Here is a 21,068-nt window from a genome sequence, read left to right as displayed (position 1 = left end):
ACACCAAAGAAACTGAAATAACCAAATTGAACTGAAATGATCATCTACTGTACCGTATGCATTCAAGCATTAACTTAAATGTAACAGTTAAATGTTTGTGTGTAGTTTGATCTCTCCTCACATCATTTAGTAAGTTGAAATAATGTCAGTGCGTGTGTGTGTGTGTGTGTGTGTGTGTGTGTGTGTGTGTGTGTGTGTGTGTGTGTGTGTGTGTGTGTGTGTGTGTGTGTGTGTGTGTGTGTGTGAAATCTCACCGGTGTCATGAACGAAGTGAAGAATGTCTCTGTATCAGTGGCTCCATCTGCTGGTGATTAAAGAGCTGCTTCAGTCGCTCAGTGTTGTGCAATCTGCTGTCCGTTCGCCCAGCGTGTGTCCAGACCACAGCCATGAGTTACGGACTTTGATCCTCAAACTAAAACATCATGGAGTACAACCTGAACAGAATGAAGCTCTGCCACATGATCCTGACGCTGCTCGCCGTCCCAGTGTGCTTTGGGCTTCCATCAGGTGAGCGTTGAGATCTTAAAAACAGAGAATCAGACAATCCGGATCAGTGTTTGTGAGATCAGTCGTGTGTTAGTTTTGTTTCTCATCCATGTTTACATGTTAAACCAGAGACTGTGACGGTATTCAGACTCACTCACGGTCTGCTGGACGTTAACTCTCAGTCTCTTCATCATCTGCAGTCTTCCTCAGTCGGTCTGAGGCGAACCAGGCGTTAACGCATCGTGTCCGACGGGCAAACTCCTTCCTGGAGGAGCTGAAGCTGGGCGATCTGGAGAGAGAGTGTCTTGAGGAGATCTGCTCGTATGAAGAAGCCAGAGAGATCTTCACCGTCCCCGAACAACTGGTGAGGAGAACACAGAACAATCAGAGTTAGTGCTTAATTCAGATCATTCAGTCTCAGTTCAGTCAGTCTGAATTTACATCATTCAGAATCAGCCTCAAATCAGAGTGAGTCTGAATTCATATCATTCAGAGTCCGTCTCAATTTAAAATCAGTCTGAATTCAGATCTTCCTGTCTCAATTCAGAGTCCGTCTCAATTTAAAGAATTCAGAATCAGCCTCACATCAGAATCTCAATTCAGATAATACAGTCTTAATTCAGAGTCAGTCTGAATTTGTATCTTTCAATCTCAATTCAGTCATTCACAATTAATATAATTCAGAATCCATTCAGATGATTCAGTCATAGTTCAGAGAATACATTCAGTTTCAATTCAGATAATTTAGAATCAACCTCAATTTAGAGTCAGTCTGAATTCAGATCATTCAGAATCAGCCTCAAATCAGAGTAAGTCTTGATTCATATCATTCAGAATCAGTCTCAATTAATAGTCAGTCTCAATTCCTATTATTTGGTCTCAAATCAGAGTGAGTCTGAATTAAGATCATTCAGAATCAGTATCAATTTAAAATCAGTCTGAATTCAGATCATCCTGTCTCAATTCAGAGTCCATCTCAGTTTAAAGAATTCAGAATCAGCCTCACATCAGAATCTCAATTCAGATAATACAGTCTTAATTCAGAGTCAGTCTGAATTTGTATCTTTCAATCTCAATTCAATCATTCACAATTCATATAATTCAGAATCCATTCAGATGATTCAGTCATAGTTCAGAGAATACAGTCAGTTTCAATTCAGATAATATAGAATCAACTTCAATTTAGAGTCAGTCTGAATTCAGACCATTCAGAATCAGCCTCAAATCAGAGTAAGTCTTGATTCATATCATTCAGAATCAGTCTCAATTAATAGTCAGTCTCAATTCCTATTATTTGGTCTCAAATCAGAGTGAGTCTGAATTAAGATCATTCAGAATCAGTATCAATTTAAAATCAGTCTGAATTCAGATCATCCTGTCTCAATTCAGAGTCCATCTCAGTTTAAAGAATTCAGAATCAGCCTCACATCAGAATCTCAATTCAGATAATACAGTCTTAATTCAGAGTCAGTCTGAATTTGTATCTTTCAATCTCAATTCAATCATTCACAATTCATATAATTCAGAATCCATTCAGATGATTCAGTCATAGTTCAGAGAATACAGTCAGTTTCAATTCAGATAATTTAGAATCAACCTCAATTTAGAGTCAGTCTGAATTCAGACCATTCAGAATCAGCCTCAAATCAGAGTCAGTCTCAATTCCTATCATTTGGTCTCAAATTAGAGTCAGTCTGAATTCAGATCATTCAGAATCAGCCTCAAATCAGAGTCAGTCTGAATTCATATAATTCAGAATCAGTCTCAATAGTCAGTGTCAATTCCTATTATTTGGTCTAAAATCAGAGTGAGTCTGAATTCAGATCATTCAGAATCAGCCTCAAATCAGAGTAAGTCTTGATTCATATCATTCAGAATCAGTCTCAATTAATAGTCAGTCTCAATTCCTATCATTTGGTCTCAAATCAGAGTCAGCCTGAATTCAGATCATTCATAATCAGCCTCCAATCAGAGTCAGTCTCAATTCAGATCATTCAGAATCAGCCTCAAATCTGAGTCAGTCTGAATTCAGATCATTCAGAATAAATTCAGATAATTTAGTCTCAGTTCAGATAATTCAGAGTCAGTTTGAATTTAGATAATTTAAAATCAGTCTAAATTCTAAAATTAAGTCTTAATTCAAATCATTCAGTCTCAATTCAGTAAGTTTGAATTCAGAACATTCAGAATCAATCTCAATTCAGAGTCAGTCTGAAATCGGATAATTCAGAATCAGTCTCAATTCAGAGTCAGTCTTAATTCATATAATTCAGAATCAGTCTCAATTAATAGTCAGTCTCAATTCCTATCATTTGGTCTCAAATCAGAGTCAGCCTGAATTCAGATCATTCAGAATCAGCCTCACATCAGAGTAAGTCTGAATTCAGATTATTCAGAATCAGCCTCAAACCAGAGTCAGTCTGAATTCAGATCATTCAGAATAAATTAAGATAATTTAGTCTCAGTTCAGATAATTCAGAATCAGCCTCAAATCAGAGTAAGTCTAAATTCAGATCATTCAGAATCAGCCCTCAAATCAGAGTCAGTCTGAATTCAGATCATTCAGAATAAATTCAGATAATTTAGTCTCAGTTCAGATAATTCAGAGTCAGTCTGAATTTAGATAATTCAAAATCAGTCTAAATTCTAAATTAAGTCTTAATTCAAATCATTCAGTCTCAATTCAGTAAGTTTGAATTCAGAACATTCAGAATCAATCTCAATTCAGAGTCAGTCTGAAATCGGATAATTCAGAATCAGTCTAAATTTAGAGTCGGTCTCAATTCAAATAATTCAGTCTCAATTCAGAGTCAGTTTTAATTAAGATAATTCAGAATCAACCTCGACTTAGAGTCAGTCTGAATTCAGATAATTCAGAATCAGCTTTAATTCCAAGCAAGTCTCTGTTCAGATAATTTAAAGTCAGTCTCAGTTCAGATCATTCAGAGTCAGTCTCACAGTGAGTTGTTCCTGACAGTAATGAGCCTTGTGTTTAAAATGAGAAAACGCAACCAACAGTAGCATAGCAAAAATAGCAGCAGAGCTAAAGTAATGTAAATGTAACAGAATTCTCCTGTTGTGTTTCAGGAACACTTCTGGAAGAGATACACAGGTAAACTAGTCACACACATCTGATAAAAACAGATTACATTTTATAAATAACTGATGATAGAAGAGTTCAAAAATGTGACATTTTTAAATGTTGCACATAAATTTGACTGTTAAATTGAAACTGCATAGCAACGACCTAGCAACCTTAGACTGCAGAGAAACGGCCTCACAGCCACTGACAGTGAATTTGCACCAACTATACTCTCAGGCCCGGTTTCACAGACAGGGCTTAGGTTAAATCAGGATTAGGCCATAGTTCAATTAGGACAATTAAGTAATTTTTTATAAACATGCTTACAAAAATACATTACTGGTGTGCATCTTAAGACAAAACAAGGGTACTGATATATTTTAAGATCAAACAGTGCAATTTTATTATATATTTATTTCAGTTGAAACAACTCAGATTTACATTTTAGTCTAGGACTAGGCTTAAGCTTGTCTGTGAAACCGGGGGTCAGTGTCTTAAAGTCCTGTAAATCTGTCATTGCCTCTTCAGAGGTGGATTATTGTGAATCAGGACCGTGTCAGAACGGAGCCATGTGTGTGGATCAGAAAAACACATACATCTGCATCTGTCCAATGAAATTTGAGGGAAGACACTGTGACAAAGGTAGCACACAAACATCACAACACAACTCAACCATCTGCAGAATGAGCATCTACAGTTTTCATGTTAATCCTGTCGTCCCACAGAAATATTCCCACCCACTTCCTACGGATGTCTGTACAGGAACGGCGGCTGCGAGCACTTCTGTATAGACATCAGTAATTCCACTCATCGCTGTGATTGTGCACCTGGATACACACTACACCCAGACAACAGCAGCTGTGTGCCGCAGGGTCAGTCTGCAAACACACATCTCAGCCATCGGCTCCGTTCACAACACTGACCGCTGTCTAGACTAGTAGCACATGAGACAGAGTGTGCTATACAACGACACAGGGTCCAGTTATCAGCTCAGAAATAATGCTATTTAGCATTTGTAATGTTTAGGTTTCTTTAAAAGTGTCTGAACTTTTTGCAGTGTAGCCTAATAAATCAGTAAAAACCAATGCCGCTATCACTGCTGATTAGAAATGGAGGGTCAAGTCAAACACATTTCATTGTGGGATACAGTGTGTCACTGTGGGTCTATACTGCACACTTTGACATGTAGTTTATTCCATGCATACAGAGAATTCAAATACTGAGCATTAGATATGTTGCAATCTGCAGAACTCACCAGTGTTGTGGAAAGTTACTTTTAAAGTAATGCATTGCAATATTGCGTTACTTTCTAAAAAGTAGCTAATTACGTTACTCAGTTACTTTTTATGGAAAGTAATGCGTTACATTGCTTTTGCGTTACTTTTTAAATCTGGCCAGGGCTTGCTTGTTTGTTTTTAACATCAAATTAGAACTGTAGGAAAAGGAAGTTCAACACTCTTCAGCAATGAGAAAAATGAAGCACAAATGTTAATCTAAAGTAAGTTTGGCTTAGTAGTATTAGATCAACAAAGGTCAGCAGCAAAGATATTGGTTAATAAAATGGGATTAAATACATAAAGGAAACTAAACGTAACTGGCGTCACTTTTTTGAAAATGTAAACATTACTTTTTCTTAAATAAAAAAGTAATGCGTTACTTTATTAGTTACTTGAAAAAAAGTAATCTGATTACGTAACTCACGTTACTTGTAATGCATTACCCCCAACACTGGAACTCACAGATATACTTTTATCCAGAGCAACTTACTGTACATTGCATTGATGGAACATTCCATGAGTTCACACATTCCTTGAGATTTGAACCCATGACCTTGCCCTCGATAGGGTTAAGATCTACTGATCTAATCTACAGGAATGCTCTGGGGATAACTCTAAAATCACTGTGTTTTGTGCTAAAGGCCACATTGCTGTTGATGTAAACTCGTTCTCATCTTGCGCTCAGATGGTTTCCCGTGTGGAAGGCTGGTGCACAAGGCCGCGGGTCCGAGGATAGTGAAGGGTGACGTGTGTCCGAAAGGACAGTGTCCGTGGCAGGTGAGGATTCATGAGGAAATCAGATGAACAGCATGTGATTCCATGATCACAAAATCTTTCTCTGGACATCCTTCAAAGTAAAGCTTCCAAAAGTTTGGCAGTGATGCCTTAGGAGAACCATTTTCGGTTCCCTAAAAAAATTTCAGGATGGAAGCCCGTTTCTGCCACTGAATAAAAAAAAAAAATTACTGCAACTTTTTATCTCACAATTATGACTCTTTTTCTAAGAACTGCATTATACAAACTCGCAATTCTGACTTTTTTTCCTCAGAATTGTGGGATATAAACTCACAATTGACAGAAAATAAGTCAATTGTAAGATAAAAATTTGCAATTGCGAGTTACAAAGTCAAAATTGTGAGATACAAACTTGCAATTCTATAAAAAAAAGTCAGAATTGCATGCTATAAACTCACAATTGAAAGAAAAAAGAGCTTATATCACACAATTCTTACTTTATTTCTCAGAATTGCAAGTTTATATCTCGCAATTCTGACTTTATAACAGAATTGTGAGATATAAAGTCAGAATCACGTGATATAAACTCGCAATTTGCAAGAAAAAAAGCCACAATTGCGAGTTATAAAGTCAGAATTTTGAGATATGAACTTGCAATTCTGTAAACTTATCAGTCTTTTTTTCTTTTTCTTTTTATTCAGTGGCGAAAACGGGCTTCCATATTTCAAAGATCTGTTCCTCAAAAGCACAATTTGTTTGTCTGAAGAACATTTCAATAGCCTAAAGAAACTCCGTGGATGTTAAATTTTCTTCATGGATGCCACCAAAGCATCTTCATTTTTAAGAGTGTCCAGTACTTTCACCAGAATCCGTTTGTCCTTCATATCATTGGTGTTTTCTCAGTTAGTGTCTCTGTTCATCTCCTCCACAGGCTTTACTCGAGCATGATGCACAGTATAAATGCGGTGCTGTTATTCTAGACTCCCAGTGGATTCTCACCGCAGCTCATTGCGTTTGGGAAAAGGAACCAAACCTCTTGCAAGTAATAGTTGGTAAGAAATGACTAGGTCAAGAACTATTGTCATTGTTGGGTTTGTTTCCAGGAGTTACTGCAATTGCAAAGAACTTTGTCAAACTCTGAATTAGAATTTGGAAACTTTGGATTTAAACTGGGAAAAACAAACTTTGGCTTCTCCCAGTGGACAGACGTCAAAATAAAACAGCCAAAATGGCAGTGAATTCTGCAGGTCGATGTGCTGCAACCTGTCCTGGTTTCACTGCTTATTTTGTTCTTCACTCTTGTGCTGTTCTGTTCCATAAGTTCAGATAAGTTGAAGAAAGTCCTCCCACATTCCTTCTCTTTTGATCTCATTTTGTCTTCTGCTGTAGGCGAACACATCCGTGGGACAGACGAAGGAACGGAACAGATAAGGAAAGTGTCTAAAATGTTCATCCACCCGTTGTACAATCACTCCAGCACTGACAGCGACATCGCTCTGCTGCGTCTGTTCAGCCCCATCACCCTCGGCCCCTTCACCATCCCCATCTGCCTTCCTCCGGTCAACGGCACGTTCGGACGCACCATCGGAGCCGTTCGCATGTCCACCGTCAGCGGATGGGGCCGTCTGGCTCAGTCCGGTCCGCCGTCTCCGGTTCTTCAGAAGCTGGAGGTGCCGAGGGTGTCTCTAGACGAGTGCAAGGCGAAGTCGGGTCTGAAGGTGACCAGGAACATGCTGTGCGCCGGGTTCGTGGAGGGCGGTCGGGACTCCTGTCAGGGGGACAGCGGAGGGCCGCTGGTCACACGATATAAGAACACATGGTTCCTGACAGGAATCGTGAGCTGGGGTAAAGGCTGCGCTCGCGCTGACGTCTACGGCATCTACACGCGCGTGTCTGTCTTTGTGGACTGGATTATGAAGACCGTAGCCTCTGCATAAACACAAGAGTATCTGAATGTTGTTAAAGGTGAAGTGTGTTTAGGAGCCGTTCACATAAGTTTCTGCTCTAAAAATGCGTGGGCAGTAGACTTTTTTTGAAAAGTTGAAGTTACTTTAAAGGATTAGTTAACTTCCAAAACAAAAAAAATACAGATAACTTACTCACTCCCTTGTCTTTCTTTCTTCAGTCGTAAAGAAATTATGTTTCTTGAGGAAAACATTTCAGGATTTCTCTCCATATAGTGGACTTCTATGGTGCCCTGAGTTTGAACTTCCAAAATGCAGTTTAAATGCAGCTTCAAAGGAAAAAGGATCTTATCTAGCGAAACGATGGGTTATTTTCTAATCAAATTTACAATTTATATACTTTTTCATTGCAAACGCTTGTCTTAGACTATTGCTGCTGCTAAACGGTGTGCACTCTGGTTCAAGACAGTTAGGGTATGTCTCCCATCTCAACTTTAAAACTGTCCTACATCGCTGCAGAAGTACCAACCCAGTGTTTACAAAGTAAACATCCAAAGAAGGTCAAACACCCTTTACAAAAAAAAAAAATGTAAAACAGCAATTTTGATTTTATTATTGGAAGAGAAAATGAGATGGGAGTTTTTTGACATACCCTAACTGTCATAAACAGGAATGCATACATTTCAGTAGAGCTAGACAAGACGCATTTACGGGTAAACAGTATATAAATTGTATTTTTTTTAATAACCAATTGTTTTGCTAGATAAGACTCTTCTTCCTCGGCTGGGATCGTTTAGAGTCTTTTGAAGCTGCATTTAAACTGCATTTTGGAAGGCACCATTGAAGTCCACTATATGGAGAACATTCCTGAAATGTTTTCCCCAAAAAACATAAATCTTTACGACAAAAAAAAAATACATGAACATCTTGGATGACAAGGGGGCGAGTACATTATCTGTACATTTTTGTTCTGGAAGTGCAACAGTGTGAACGGCCCCTAAGTCAGTCATTGGTAGTTTAGTTTAAATCACTGAAGAGTTAAATACTTTCACAACATTGATTTGTTTGAGCGGACCGATGTGTCGATTATGTTTGTTTGGACTGGATTCGTGATTTTCACCCTACAGCATTGTGAAGAAACACTGGCACAAGCAAACCAGAAAAAATAACCATCTGGTTATAATAAATTTTGGAGCAAAAAAGTAACACGCTTCACCTTTAAAGACACATGAAGACACGTGAGTATATATAATAAAAGATGGCACAACATGATTAAATTTGTATTATGTATCACTGGAATATGCACATATATTAGCACAAATAAACGTTTTTGAATGTTGTCGTGTGTCGTGGCATCTCTGTGGATCAGTAAGGGGGGTGTTCTTAAACTCTGAGGGGTGGAGAGTGTTTAGACTTCAGACCTTTGAACCTGCAGGAGAAGACAGGAACACACAAACTAAACTAAACCGCCGCTCAACATGCGTCTCCTGGCAGGGTTTTATGTCCTTTTGGGTCTTTACAGCTGTCCCTCAGCCACAGGTAACTAAACCAACTACTGATCCACATTATAAATCCAGCAGTGTGTATAATAGGAGCATTTGTGTGTGTGCCGTTCAGTGTTTGTGAGGAAGGACGAGGCTCATGGGGTTTTGATCCGGACCAAGCGGGCAAACACTGGCTGGTTCGAGGAGCTGAAGGTGGGCAATCTGGAGAGGGAGTGTCTGGAGGAGAAGTGTTCGTATGAGGAGGCGCGGGAGGTGTTTGAACACACCGAGGCCACCGTCAGTATCACAAACACACACACTTTCAGTATGACGTCTAGAAAACGAATACTCAGTGTGTGAATGAGATGTTAAACTTGATCTCAAACTGTTTAAGTCTTAGTTTTAGTGGTGTATTTTAATGCAATGCAAGCACACGTGTAATAACTAATGTTTTCATACAGAATGAGTTCTGGAAGATCTACGATGGTGAGATTTTGAAATTGTTTTTGATGTCATTCATCTATGATATTGTCCTTCATTCTGTGATTATGACGAATCTTTGTGTTCATCTGCAGTTAAAGATCTCTGTGCATCAAATCCATGTGAGAATAACGGGCTCTGCACGACCCAGAACGCAGAATCCTACACGTGTCTGTGTTCGCTGGGCTTCAGCGGACGCAACTGTGAGCAGAGTAAGAGCATCAGCGCAAACATAGCGCTACTGGAACTTAAACGCAGAATTTATCAATTAAAATTAGTTATGAGAATGCCAAATGTAGGTCACAGATTGAGCCTTGTTTGAGAACAGATGTTACCCATAAGGGAAACAATTATATGTCATGAAAAAGGAACCAAATTATGTCACTTCCTGAGTGAAATGTTTCACTTGTTATGGGAAGTTAAGATGATACAGTGTGTTAAAGGATTAGTTCACTTCCAGAACAAAAACCCCTTGTCATCCAAGATGTTCATGTCTTTCTTTCTTCGCTAGAGGAAAACATTTCTGCAATGTTCTCCATATAGTGGACTTCTATGGTGCCCCGAGTTTGAACTTCCAAAATGCAGCTTAAATGCAGCTTCAAGGGACTCTAATTGATCCTAGCCGAGGAAGAAGGGTCTTATCTAGCGAAACAATCTGTTTCTTTCTAAAATAATTTACTATTTACATTCTTTTTAACCTCAAATGCTCATCTGAATCGCAGAGCTAGACATGACGAGCATTTGTGGTTTTGTAATTTATTTTAGAAAGTGATCAATCATTGCACTAGATAAGACCCTTCTTTCTTGACTGGGATTGTTTAAAACCCTTTGAAGCTGCATTTAAACTGCATTTTGGAAGTTCAAACTCATGGGCACCATAGAAGTCCACTATATGGAGAACATTCCTGAAATGTTTTTCTCAAAAAAAAAACATAATTTCTTAATTTCTTAAGACATTAACATCTTGGATGACCACGGGGGTGACTAAATTATCTGTAAATTTGTGTTCTGGAAGTGAGCTAATCCTTTAATGTTATAGCTGATAATAATTTATCACCCATATCTAAACATTCTCTCAAGGGATATGTGCTTCAAAAACTCTTACACCGCCTACTACATGTGAAACTTACCTGAACAGAGTTTGGCATTCTGAAGGAGTAACGTCATAAATTCCTGATTCAGGCACAAGAACATGCTGTTCCTTTCACTCCTCAGAGATTAAAGACGTTCCAGACTCCTGCCTGCATGATAACGGCCGCTGTGAGCACTTCTGTGTGGAGGAGGACACTCAGCGTAACTGTTCCTGTGCTGATGGATATTTCTTAGGGTCAGACGGTCAGCACTGCCTGACACACGGTGAGAATATCAATGATTATCAGGGTAACTCACCATCATTCCGTATCATCGTATTATGACTTCATCACGAGTCTGTCCTTCAAACTCTGTTTCAGAGGCGTTTCCGTGTGGGAAGGTTCCTCTTCTTCAGGGTGAAGGTGCTGCTGCGAATCCTCCGGAGGAAGGGAGATCTCGTATCGTTGGTGGAGCCGAATGTCCTAAAGGTCACTGTCCGTGGCAGGTACCAGCGGTCACCATCACAGAATCCTCACATTTGCGGGTTATTCTAGACTTTTCCGTCAAATATCTGTGTGTGTGTTGATGGCCAGGTGCTGCTGAAGTACGGTCAGAAGGGTTTCTGTGGAGGAGTGATCTACAAACCCACCTGGATCCTCACAGCCGCTCACTGTCTGGAAAAACTCAGTGTCAAGTTTCTCAAGATCGTCGCAGGTACAGTCGCTCTCAAACAGATTGAGAATGAAATTATTACACGTATGAAAGCATCATGAGAACACAACAACCGCAGATTCAAGGCGTGACAAATTTCATGTGAACATTCAAACTCATTTTGTGATAGTCTATAAGTAACTAGATGTCAACTACACTCTTAAAAATAAAGGTGCCATAGCAGAACTTTTTTTTGTCTAAATGGTCCTTTAACATCTGAAGAACCTAATCTGAGGAAAGAAGGTTCTTCAGATTATAAAAAGGTAAGAAAGAGCTGGTTCTTTAAAGAACCTTTGACTGAATAGTTCTTTGTGCAGCCAAAAATGGTTCTTCTATGGCATCGCTGTGAAGAACCTTTTAAAGCACCTTTATTTTTAAGAGTGTATAGCAGCTATTAGTGTTAGTAGACTGTCTGCTTCATGTCTAACAGTTAAATGCTCCCACAACAGACATTCTACTGACTATACTGGAAGCTATTTGCAACTTAATGCCAACTTGGGTCTACTAACCATAGCCTAACAGTCTACTAATACTCTAATGAGGGTTAGTTGACAATGTAGTTGCAAATTAATGGGAGTTAGCTGACAGTTAGTTACTTTTAGTTAATAGAATGTCTAAAGTGGACTATTGAAATAAATTGTAATTCAATTCAATTAGGCAAAATGGCTGAAAATCAATCATATGTAAACATGAGACAGAACACATGAAATGACACAAAATGAGTCGGAATATTACAGCTAAACAAACTGCACCTTTCAATTATGTTATTCGTATTACTCAAACAATGTATCAATGTATTATCAAAAAGACAAAATCTCTGCTATTAATTGATTTCTATCAGTATACTTGCATACTTAAGGTGATTGCACACTGAGTCCGAAAATTTAGTATGCGTTTTTTAGTTTTTTTTTTTCATATTCGTCATCCTTTCCTATTAAAATGCTTGCCACGGATGTGAAAATGCAAAAAATGGAACCTGATCTGAATTTTTAATGATGGACGAAAGTTTCGGAGACAGTGTGTAAACATATTCATATTTATTTTTTAACGTGTGACACAGTGTGCAAAGACCTTTACACAAGTAGTTGTTTTTACGTTTTTATTTTTAAAATAAAGAAGTGTGTTTAGCAATATTAGAATGCTGAAGCCGTGTGGTCAAAACTCCAGAAGACTACTACTAAAAAAAAAAAAAACTAAAAACTTTATATGCATTTTGGTTGTTTATTAACACAACCATGCTGTTTTGAGGGTCTGAAAGTGGAAACTTTTGGAAACAGGTTTCAAAGTGCAAGTTTTTGAAAATTATGCTGTTATCATCTTCACAAACTACAAAAACATGAATTTGTGAAAACTGTTTACAAAAGTTTGCACTTTCAGGCCCCCAAAAGCATTGTCGTGTTAATAAATGACCAAAATGCATAAAATGTTTTTAAGATTTTATAACTACATTAGAACATTTGGAGTATGAGTCTGCAGTTTACATTGTACAACTAAACATCCAATATCGACAAGTTATGTTTACCACAGACCTTATTTTACTCTTAAATTGAAAAGCCCAATTATAAGAACCCACAAGAAAATCTAGGTTGAATTGTGACCCTGGACCACAAAACCAGTCATAAGGGTCAATTTTGTGAAATTGGAATAAAAAAGCTTTTAATCGATGTATGGTTTGTTAGGATAGGGCAATATTTGGCTGAGAGACAGCTATTTGAAAATCTAGAATCTGAGGGTGCCAAAAAATCTAAATATTGAAAAAATCACCTTTAAAGTTGTCCAAACAAAGTTCTTAGCAATGCATATTACTAATCAAAAACTAAGTTTTGATATATTTATGGTAGGAAATTTACTAAATATCTTCATGTAACATGATCTTTACTTAATATCCTAATGATTTTTGGAAAAATTGATAAATTTGACCCATACAATGTATTGTCAGACTGGTTTTGTGCTCCAGGGTCACAAGTCTTCTGAGTCTTGACATCATGGCTGTGGCGCACTATTTAGTGACGGCTCTACGTGTGTGTTGTCTGTGACTCAGGTGAGCATGACATCGAGGTGGATGAAGGCACAGAGCAGGTGATCCAGGTGGAGCAGATGCTCATGCATCCAAACTATGCGTCCGACACCTCAGACAACGACATCGCTCTCCTGCGTCTGCGCAAGCCCATCGTCTACAGCACCTACGCAGTCCCCGTCTGCCTGCCGCTGCGAGACATGGCCGAGCGCGAGCTGTGGGCCGTCAGCAAGCACACGGTGAGCGGCTGGGGCAAACGCAGCGAGGACGGGCCCACGTCACGATTACTGCGCCGCCTGCTGGTGCCCCGCATCCGCACGCAGGAGTGCATCGAGAGCAGCAACGTGACGCTCACCAGCAACATGTTCTGCGCCGGGTACATCGAGGGCAAGCAGGACTCGTGTAAAGGGGACAGCGGCGGGCCACTGGTGACGCGATACAGGGACACCACCTTCCTGCTGGGCATCGTGAGCTGGGGCAAAGGCTGCGCCCGTCCGGGGTCCTACGGCATCTACACGCGCGTCTCCAACTACCTGCAGTGGATCCGCCAACAGACGGCCAATTCTACAGCTACCACACTATGAAGCGTTAAAGCATCTATTTATGTTCTGATTTTCTTCTGTATGTTTGATATTTTTATTCTTCACAAATAAATAATTCAGTAGTATGTAAATGATCTGTGCTAACTGGGTTCATATTATGCATTTACAACTGACCTAATACATTTTTTAGGCGAATCCAGATTCAAATAGGAATGTGCATTATGTGTTTTGCATGAGGGTGAAAAACGTCGCTGTGCATATTTAGCTCATATTCAAGTTGGCCATGCAAAGTGATCTGCAGGGTCAAAATACTTTGAAAAATGACTAAAAAACATACAACGATCAAAAATGCATTGCATTTGTAGTGGAAATGCTCCACCTACTCCTTCCCCGCTCACTTGTAAGCCGTAAAGCTGCAGATGCGCTACACTTTTTGTTCTACTGACTTCCATTCGTATGCAAACACGGGAGACAGAAAACACTCATGTGAATATCGCAGCATTCCAAAGTTCTACTTTGGTGAATTCTGACCTGTTAATTCATATCACTGTAAAATAGAAGATTGACAGGCCACGGTGTGACTTCTTTTAGTTGTGTTAAAAGAGTTGCAGTAAAGGAGCAGACTGCATATTTTCACATTTTGTATTTTATATGTTGAATTCTGTTTTTAAAAACACACCAGTGTGACATATTTTGCTACCGTTTCAGTGTCCATAGAAATTTTTGCATGCTCAGAGTTTGATCATATTTGTGTGAAAATGATGTAGGGTGTGAATAAATAAAAGTGGAGGCTCTGTAAGAAATCGGGTGAGAATCAGGTTTAAGAAAACAAATTTTGATCAGATTCTCAAAAATGCAACTAATAACAGGTCAAAACTGATAGTAATACCAGTAAATGTTGTCCTTGTGAGGACATTTTTTGTTCCCCATGAGGAAAACAAATTATAAATCACACAGAACAAAGTGTTTTAAAAATGTAAAAAATCCTTCAGATCCCGCAAATTCTTTGGTTTTCCAGCATTTTTGTGTATTTGAACCCTTTCCAGCAATGACTGTATGATTTTGAGATCCATCTTTTCCCACTGAGGACAACTGAGGGACTCATATACAACTATTACAGAAGGTTCAAACACTCACTGATGCTCCAGAAGGAAAAAACATGCATTAAGATCTGAACAGAATAGAGATGTGTATGTTTTTTTTATTTTATGTTTGCCCTTCAGAGGCTACAGAAGATAGTTACATGTTTCCCAGAAGACAAAATGAGTAAAAATTACTATTCCAAAAGGCTCTTAATGCATGTTTTTTTTTTTCCTTCTGGATCATGAGTGAGTGTTTGAACCTTCTGTAATAGTTGCATATGAGTCCCTCAGTTGTCCTCAGTGTGAAAAGATGCATCTCAAAATCATACAGTCATTGTCAAATGCTGGAAAACCAAAGAATTTGTGGGAGCTGAAGGATTTTTCTGAAGAACAGCAGACAGTTTAACTGTTCAGGACAAACAAGGGACTCATGAACAACTATCACTAAACAAAAAACACAGCTGTGGATCATTCAGGGAACAAGAATCAAGGGGATGTAAACTTTTCATCAGGGTCATTTTATAAATTCAACTATTATTTTCTCTTATGGACTTAAACAATTTGTATCCTTCATCTTATTCAGGTCAGTACTAAATAAACAATAACATGTATTTTATATGATCCCCTTTTTTTGGTAAAATACTAATCATTTTGCAGATTCTGAAACTTTTGACCTCAACTGTAGATTTCAACATAGGGAAAAACTATTTTCTAATAGTTAAACTTTGACTAATTTGTTCTTTGTTCTTTCAAACATGAAAATGTCTGTATGAGACTTTTAAATCAAAGCCTAAACAATACTCAGTTTGTTTACTGGTGTGTGTCTGACTGAATCTCATGAACCTCTCTCACACCGGATCAGGACAATAATCAGCAGCCCTTTGCTCCGGATCGAGCGGCGGCTCAGTTCATTCTGAGGAAACTCTGAGCACGCGCGCGCGTGTCCGCCGGTGAACATGAACACTCGTGCTGTCGCGTTGCTGTTTGTCCTGATATTTCACGAATCCAACGGCGGTAAGTAGACAAAACAATATTAAAATGACTTCGAGTGACGCGACATGAATGAAATCTGTCCTGTTATAATCGACTCGCGTGCGCGCGCCCTGTGTAACTGCAGTGTTCGCGAGTGTCGCGTCGCTAGTTATCGTTGTCAACAGCCTGTTCAGTAATTCGCGTATTAAACTACCTGAGTTTGTCGTTGTTTCCAGTGTTTCTTGAGAAAGATGACGCCAGCTCGGTGCTGCAGCGCGTCAGGCGCGCGAACTCTGGCTTCCTTGAGGAGATGAAGCGCGGGAATCTCGAGCGCGAGTGCATCGAAGAAATCTGCGACTATGAAGAAGCCCGCGAAGTATTCGAGGACGACACGAAGACGGTAGTCACTCATTATTTTATTATTCATTTTATGTGTTATTTTAATTTTGATTTTTAACTTTTTTTGTTTCATTCTCTTTTGCAGAAACAGTTTTGGTTGAGTTACTCTGGTGAGTTTACCTGTTAAATTAAATGTGACCCACAAAAAAGTGACCATAGTTTCATCACAAACAGTTCAGTCAGTTATTAACTAAAATCACAGTCATAAAATAATAAAATAATTTTCGGACATATTTTTTAGTATTAGTATTTTAATGACAATGGTAACTATATTAAATCACTACAATAGTAAAGGTCCATTCACACCGAGTATGAAATTTTGTATGCGTTTTTCGTATTTGTCAAAATTCTCTCCAAAACTCCACGGTGGGTTTGAATCGTCAAAACACCTCAGAATGCTTGCTATGGATGCGGAAAGCGCAAAAAATTAACCCAATTAGATTTATTTTTATTTTTATGATGGACGACAATTTTGGTGGCAGTGTGTAAACATGATTGACAAAACATGAGGTTGTATTTAAGTGAGAAATTTTGGACTCGCTGTACAAGGATCTTAAGGCCCATTCACACCAAAAAAGATACCTGTAAAGATAAAACGGCTAAAATGCTGTGTTATTCGCACCAGGGCCAGTAGTTGGTGATGTCACTTTGTAAAGAAACGTTGCCCCTGCGCACATAGCTTTAGACTGAACATACACACGCACACATTAAAAACACTTTGCGTTTTCAGTCCACCAAAAATCGTTGTCATGTAAATGAACAGCCAAAACACAGTTTTCTGTTTTTCATTTAAAAAGTGGTCATGTAAACGCAGCTAAAATGCTGAAGCTCTTTAAAGTCAGATGGATTCTTATTGGCTGTCATTATCCGTGTTTCCATCACAGTTTTGCGCAAAACTTTGGCGATATTTTATTAACGTTGATTAAAAAGTATTGCAAAATGACGGCATTTCCATTGACCGATGTTATGCGACTAAAACGTAAATTTTTCCTCTTGCAATAAGTCATGGCAACGGATTTTTGTGGGATTTTGGCTATATTTAATCGAATGTGACCTGTAAATGCGAAAAAAATGTTTCCATTGCTGTTTTGCGAAATATTCCTTTTTTAAATTGCCAGAAAAACCACCTCATGCCAGTGTAAAGACTTTTTTGCGATAGATCGGAGTTTTTGCGTAATCGACGCATTTCCATTTGGCGTATTTTCAATTCGCAATTTCAATGTACGCAATTTAAGGGTCACAGCTAAACACAGCTAATGTTTTATTGTTCATCATCTGAGAAAAGTTTGAAAAATGTTTTGTAGTTGTTTTGTGGACTTTAGCATTCTCATAGAAGTAGAGCAATTATTAAAACTTTAGTTATCATAATAGTTATATATATTGTCGCTGCTGAGGATGGGCCTTTGTTGTGAGTAAATATGGACATTCTGACCTAAAATCAAAGGTTCTGTTTCTTCTAAATGAGTTTGTTTCAGTATTTGTGTTCAGGATGATCTTTTTTTGTAAATGTAGGAATGTAGGTGTTGTCATGTCAATGCTCACTTGATTGTGTGCATGTCTTTATGTATAAACAAGATAAGGAGCCCTGCTTGACCAATCCGTGCAAGAACAATGGCACATGCATCTATCTGGCCAACACCTATTACTGTCTGTGTCCGGAGAGCTTCGAGGGCAAATACTGTGAGAAGGGTACGTGAACATCATCACACGTGTGAAATAACCAGCAGCGTGTGATTTGGTGAATCCTCATTTAACATTGGTTTGGCTGGTAGGGTTCGAGGAGATGCTGAAGTGTCAGTATGTGAACGGAGGCTGTGAGCAGTTCTGCGACGCTTCTGGACCCAGACGCTCATGCAGCTGCGCCGCCGGATACAAACTGGGAGCTGATGGGATGTCTTGTGTTGCTGAAGGTGGGAAGAGTCCTGTGTTTATGAATCAAAACTTTACAGACCTTTCGATCTCTCCAACCTAACAAAGTATTCAAAGCACACAAGGCAAATAAAACTGTTGTCAAGCCAAAATTCCATGTTTCTCTTACCAAATGTGTTTTGTTTTCATCTGCAGTCGAATATCCGTGCGGAAAGGCCCCACTTCAGAGAAACACAGATCATTCCCAAAAACAGTTTGTGGGTGGAATTGACTGTCCCAGAGGTCACTGTCCTTGGCAGGTAACTGTAAATGTGCAGGTTGCATCGCAGCGTCATGATATCCAGCGACTGAATGATTGATTGACGAGTGTATTATTTGTCTCAGGTGTTGATAGATTATAACGGTGAGAGTTTGTGCGGAGCGGCTCTTCTGGATAATAACTGGGTGGTAACCGCTGCTCACTGCGTTCATCAGAAGGACATGAAGCGTTTGAAGGTTATCACAGGTATATGAGGTGTTTCTGTCAATGTGGGTTGTAAAGTCGAGTCACATTGATTCACTGTTGGAGAAAGTTACTTTTAAAAGTAATGCATTACAATATTGTGTTACTCCCTAAAAAGTAACTAATTGTGTTACTTAGTTACTTTTTATAGAAAGTAATGTGAATATTTGTGTTATTTAACATATTTAGTTATTCCCTCTTTTTGTTTACTTTGAGTAACACTGAATTTATTTTGGTGCAAGTGTAAATAAAAAAAGTAATGTGTTACTTTACTAGTTGCTTAAAAAGTAATCTGATTACATAACTCACATTACTCCAACACTGCATTTACTTCTATATACAACAGAGAGAGAATCACAGAATATAACTTGCAAATTAAAAAAAAAATAGACTTAAGTTTCAGCAGTAAAGCAGCTCTACAGAAGACAATAGTGTAATTATAGACCAATTCAGATTTGACGTCACAGTTACGTCACTTGCAGCTGTGTGCACATAGTGGTTGCAGAAAAACACTGACAACAAGTGAAGTTAAATGGGTAAAATCCATGGAATAAGAGAAGAAAATATATTTTTGTACCTTTTGATGTCAAATTCAGAATGCAAATAATTTTTATCGAATACTGTCATCAAAGACAGCATTTGAAGCTAAACGCAAATGTTTAAACGGACACACTGTGGATGAAAACCACATATTTTGTTTTAAACAATAGGTCTATATAATGTTACATATAGATATATATATATATATGTGTTGTTTTATAGGGGACGTATTGTATTAGCCCTACAGTTACAGCATGAAATATTATTTAAACCTATTACTATTAACATGTTTACATAATATTTATTTATTTTATCTCACGATTCTGACTTTTTTTCTCACAAATACAAGTTTATATCTCCAAATTCTGACTTTATAACTGGATTTAACAAAAAAATAGTGAGTTTGTCATTTCCGAGCGGGAAAAAAGCCAGAAGTGTGGGATATAAACTCCTATTCTGAGCCGAGGGTAAATGAGAGAATGACGAGTTGTTGTTTTTCCTTATTAGAATTGTAAGATATAATCTCGGAATTGCGAGAATAAAGTCAGAGTTTTTAAATATAAAATCAAATTGACCTTTTTGTTGTTCTTTTATTCCATTGCTCTGTAGACTACCACTTGAAAACCATAATTTTCTGCCACCAGATAGGCTTTGCCCACAAAAAACATCATCCCTGTTTCGGATCTATAAGACTATCCCACTATCTAACATAAATTTCATTATTTCATTGAATAACAGTGCTTGTAGTAAGTGGAGAACAGTTTGAAAATGACATCTAATCGATCTAATCTATAATCTTTTTAAAACGAACTATTTTGTACAGTATTGGTGTAATTCTCTAGCCGTAAAGGCTATCTCTTCTGGGTTTTTCTGCAACCACGATACGCGTGTATCCCGAATGTTTACAAACCTATAATTGGTCTATTCAGCTGTGGTTTTGCTCTTGATGCAGTGAGTTGGTCTGTCCTCAGGTGATCATGACCTGGACGCAATGGACGGCTCTGAGGAGGCGTATGATGTCGCTCGTGTGGTCATCCATGAGAACTATGACCCCGTGTCACTCGATAGCGACTTGGCCCTCCTGCATCTGCGTGAAGAAGCCAAGCGCTCCGCGTACGCCGTGCCCGTTTGCCTGCCGACGCCACAGCTGGCGCAGATCGAGCTCGAGGCCGTCCGCTTCCACACGCTCAGCGGATGGGGCAAGCGAACCGCAGGGGACAACATCCAGCGCTCCAAAGGCCTGGAAGCCCCGTCGTCCACCACACTGCAGCGGCTGGCCGTCCCCGTGTTGCCCGCAGCGCAGTGTGCCGCGAAGAGCGGCGTCAACATCACCGCAAACATGTTCTGCGCAGGTTACGTCGAGGGCGGCCAGGAGTCCTGCAGAGGACACGACGGCAGTCCGCTGGTCACCCGCTACGAGGGAACGTCGTTCCTGACGGGTGTGGTGTCGTGGGGGAAAGGCTGCGATCAGCCGGGGTACTACAGGATTTACACCAAAGTGGCTAACTACTGGAAATGGCTTGAGACGGTTATGAAAACCCCCGTCGAGCAGCTCAATATCAGCGGAGCTCCAGTTGACCCGACGGCTCGCAATTAATTAAAGCTTTGAAATAAAACGATCACTCTGAGTTTGTTTCTGAGTTTGTCATTTATGCATCTGATCTTCATGTGTGTTGGTTTTAGAGAATATTCAGGTGTGTTTGAGGGACAGTTAGACAGTCATTAACTGAAACGGCATTGATTTTCTTGTGCAGATGTTGCTTCGGTCTAATCATACACCAGATGTGACCCCGTGTAGGGTCAGATGTGAGACGTTCTGTACATTTAGTGTACGTTATATTAGTCTGATAAAACACAGATAGCATAGTTAACAGCCCGTCTTCATCTCTGTGACCTTTAAAAAGGACAGGAAGTC

At 39.1% G+C, this 21,068-nt stretch overlaps 2 protein-coding genes across 2 annotated transcripts; both read left to right on the top strand.

The window, feature by feature from the left end:
- Positions 1–371: 371 nt before the first annotated feature.
- Positions 372–8,823, top strand: LOC141336531 (coagulation factor VII-like). Its single transcript, XM_073842200.1, has 8 exons — positions 372–507; positions 687–850; positions 3,574–3,598; positions 4,097–4,210; positions 4,294–4,440; positions 5,531–5,622; positions 6,512–6,632; positions 6,970–8,823. The coding sequence occupies exons 1-8, from the start codon at positions 423–425 to the stop codon at positions 7,515–7,517; spliced, it is 1,296 nt and encodes a 431-aa protein (XP_073698301.1). The 5' UTR covers positions 372–422; the 3' UTR covers positions 7,518–8,823.
- Positions 8,824–8,905: 82 nt separating this feature from the next.
- On the top strand, positions 8,906–20,781 carry LOC141336992 (uncharacterized). The gene is made up of 16 exons (XM_073842713.1): positions 8,906–9,023; positions 9,102–9,265; positions 9,430–9,454; positions 9,544–9,660; positions 10,664–10,804; positions 10,900–11,024; positions 11,113–11,233; positions 13,272–13,816; positions 15,455–15,458; positions 16,080–16,243; positions 16,328–16,352; positions 17,818–17,931; positions 18,015–18,152; positions 18,307–18,410; positions 18,496–18,616; positions 20,125–20,781. Exons 1-16 carry the CDS (start codon positions 8,963–8,965, stop codon positions 20,748–20,750), a joined length of 2,595 nt encoding a protein of 864 aa, XP_073698814.1. The 5' UTR covers positions 8,906–8,962; the 3' UTR covers positions 20,751–20,781.
- The last annotated feature ends 287 nt before the right edge of the window (positions 20,782–21,068 follow it).

Source organism: Garra rufa, chromosome 6 (genome assembly GCF_049309525.1).
Source record: "Garra rufa chromosome 6, GarRuf1.0, whole genome shotgun sequence".
Lineage (NCBI taxonomy): Eukaryota > Metazoa > Chordata > Actinopteri > Cypriniformes > Cyprinidae > Garra > Garra rufa.
The sequence above is the reverse complement of the archived record's forward strand: the minus strand, read 5'-3'. Positions and strand labels throughout refer to the sequence as shown.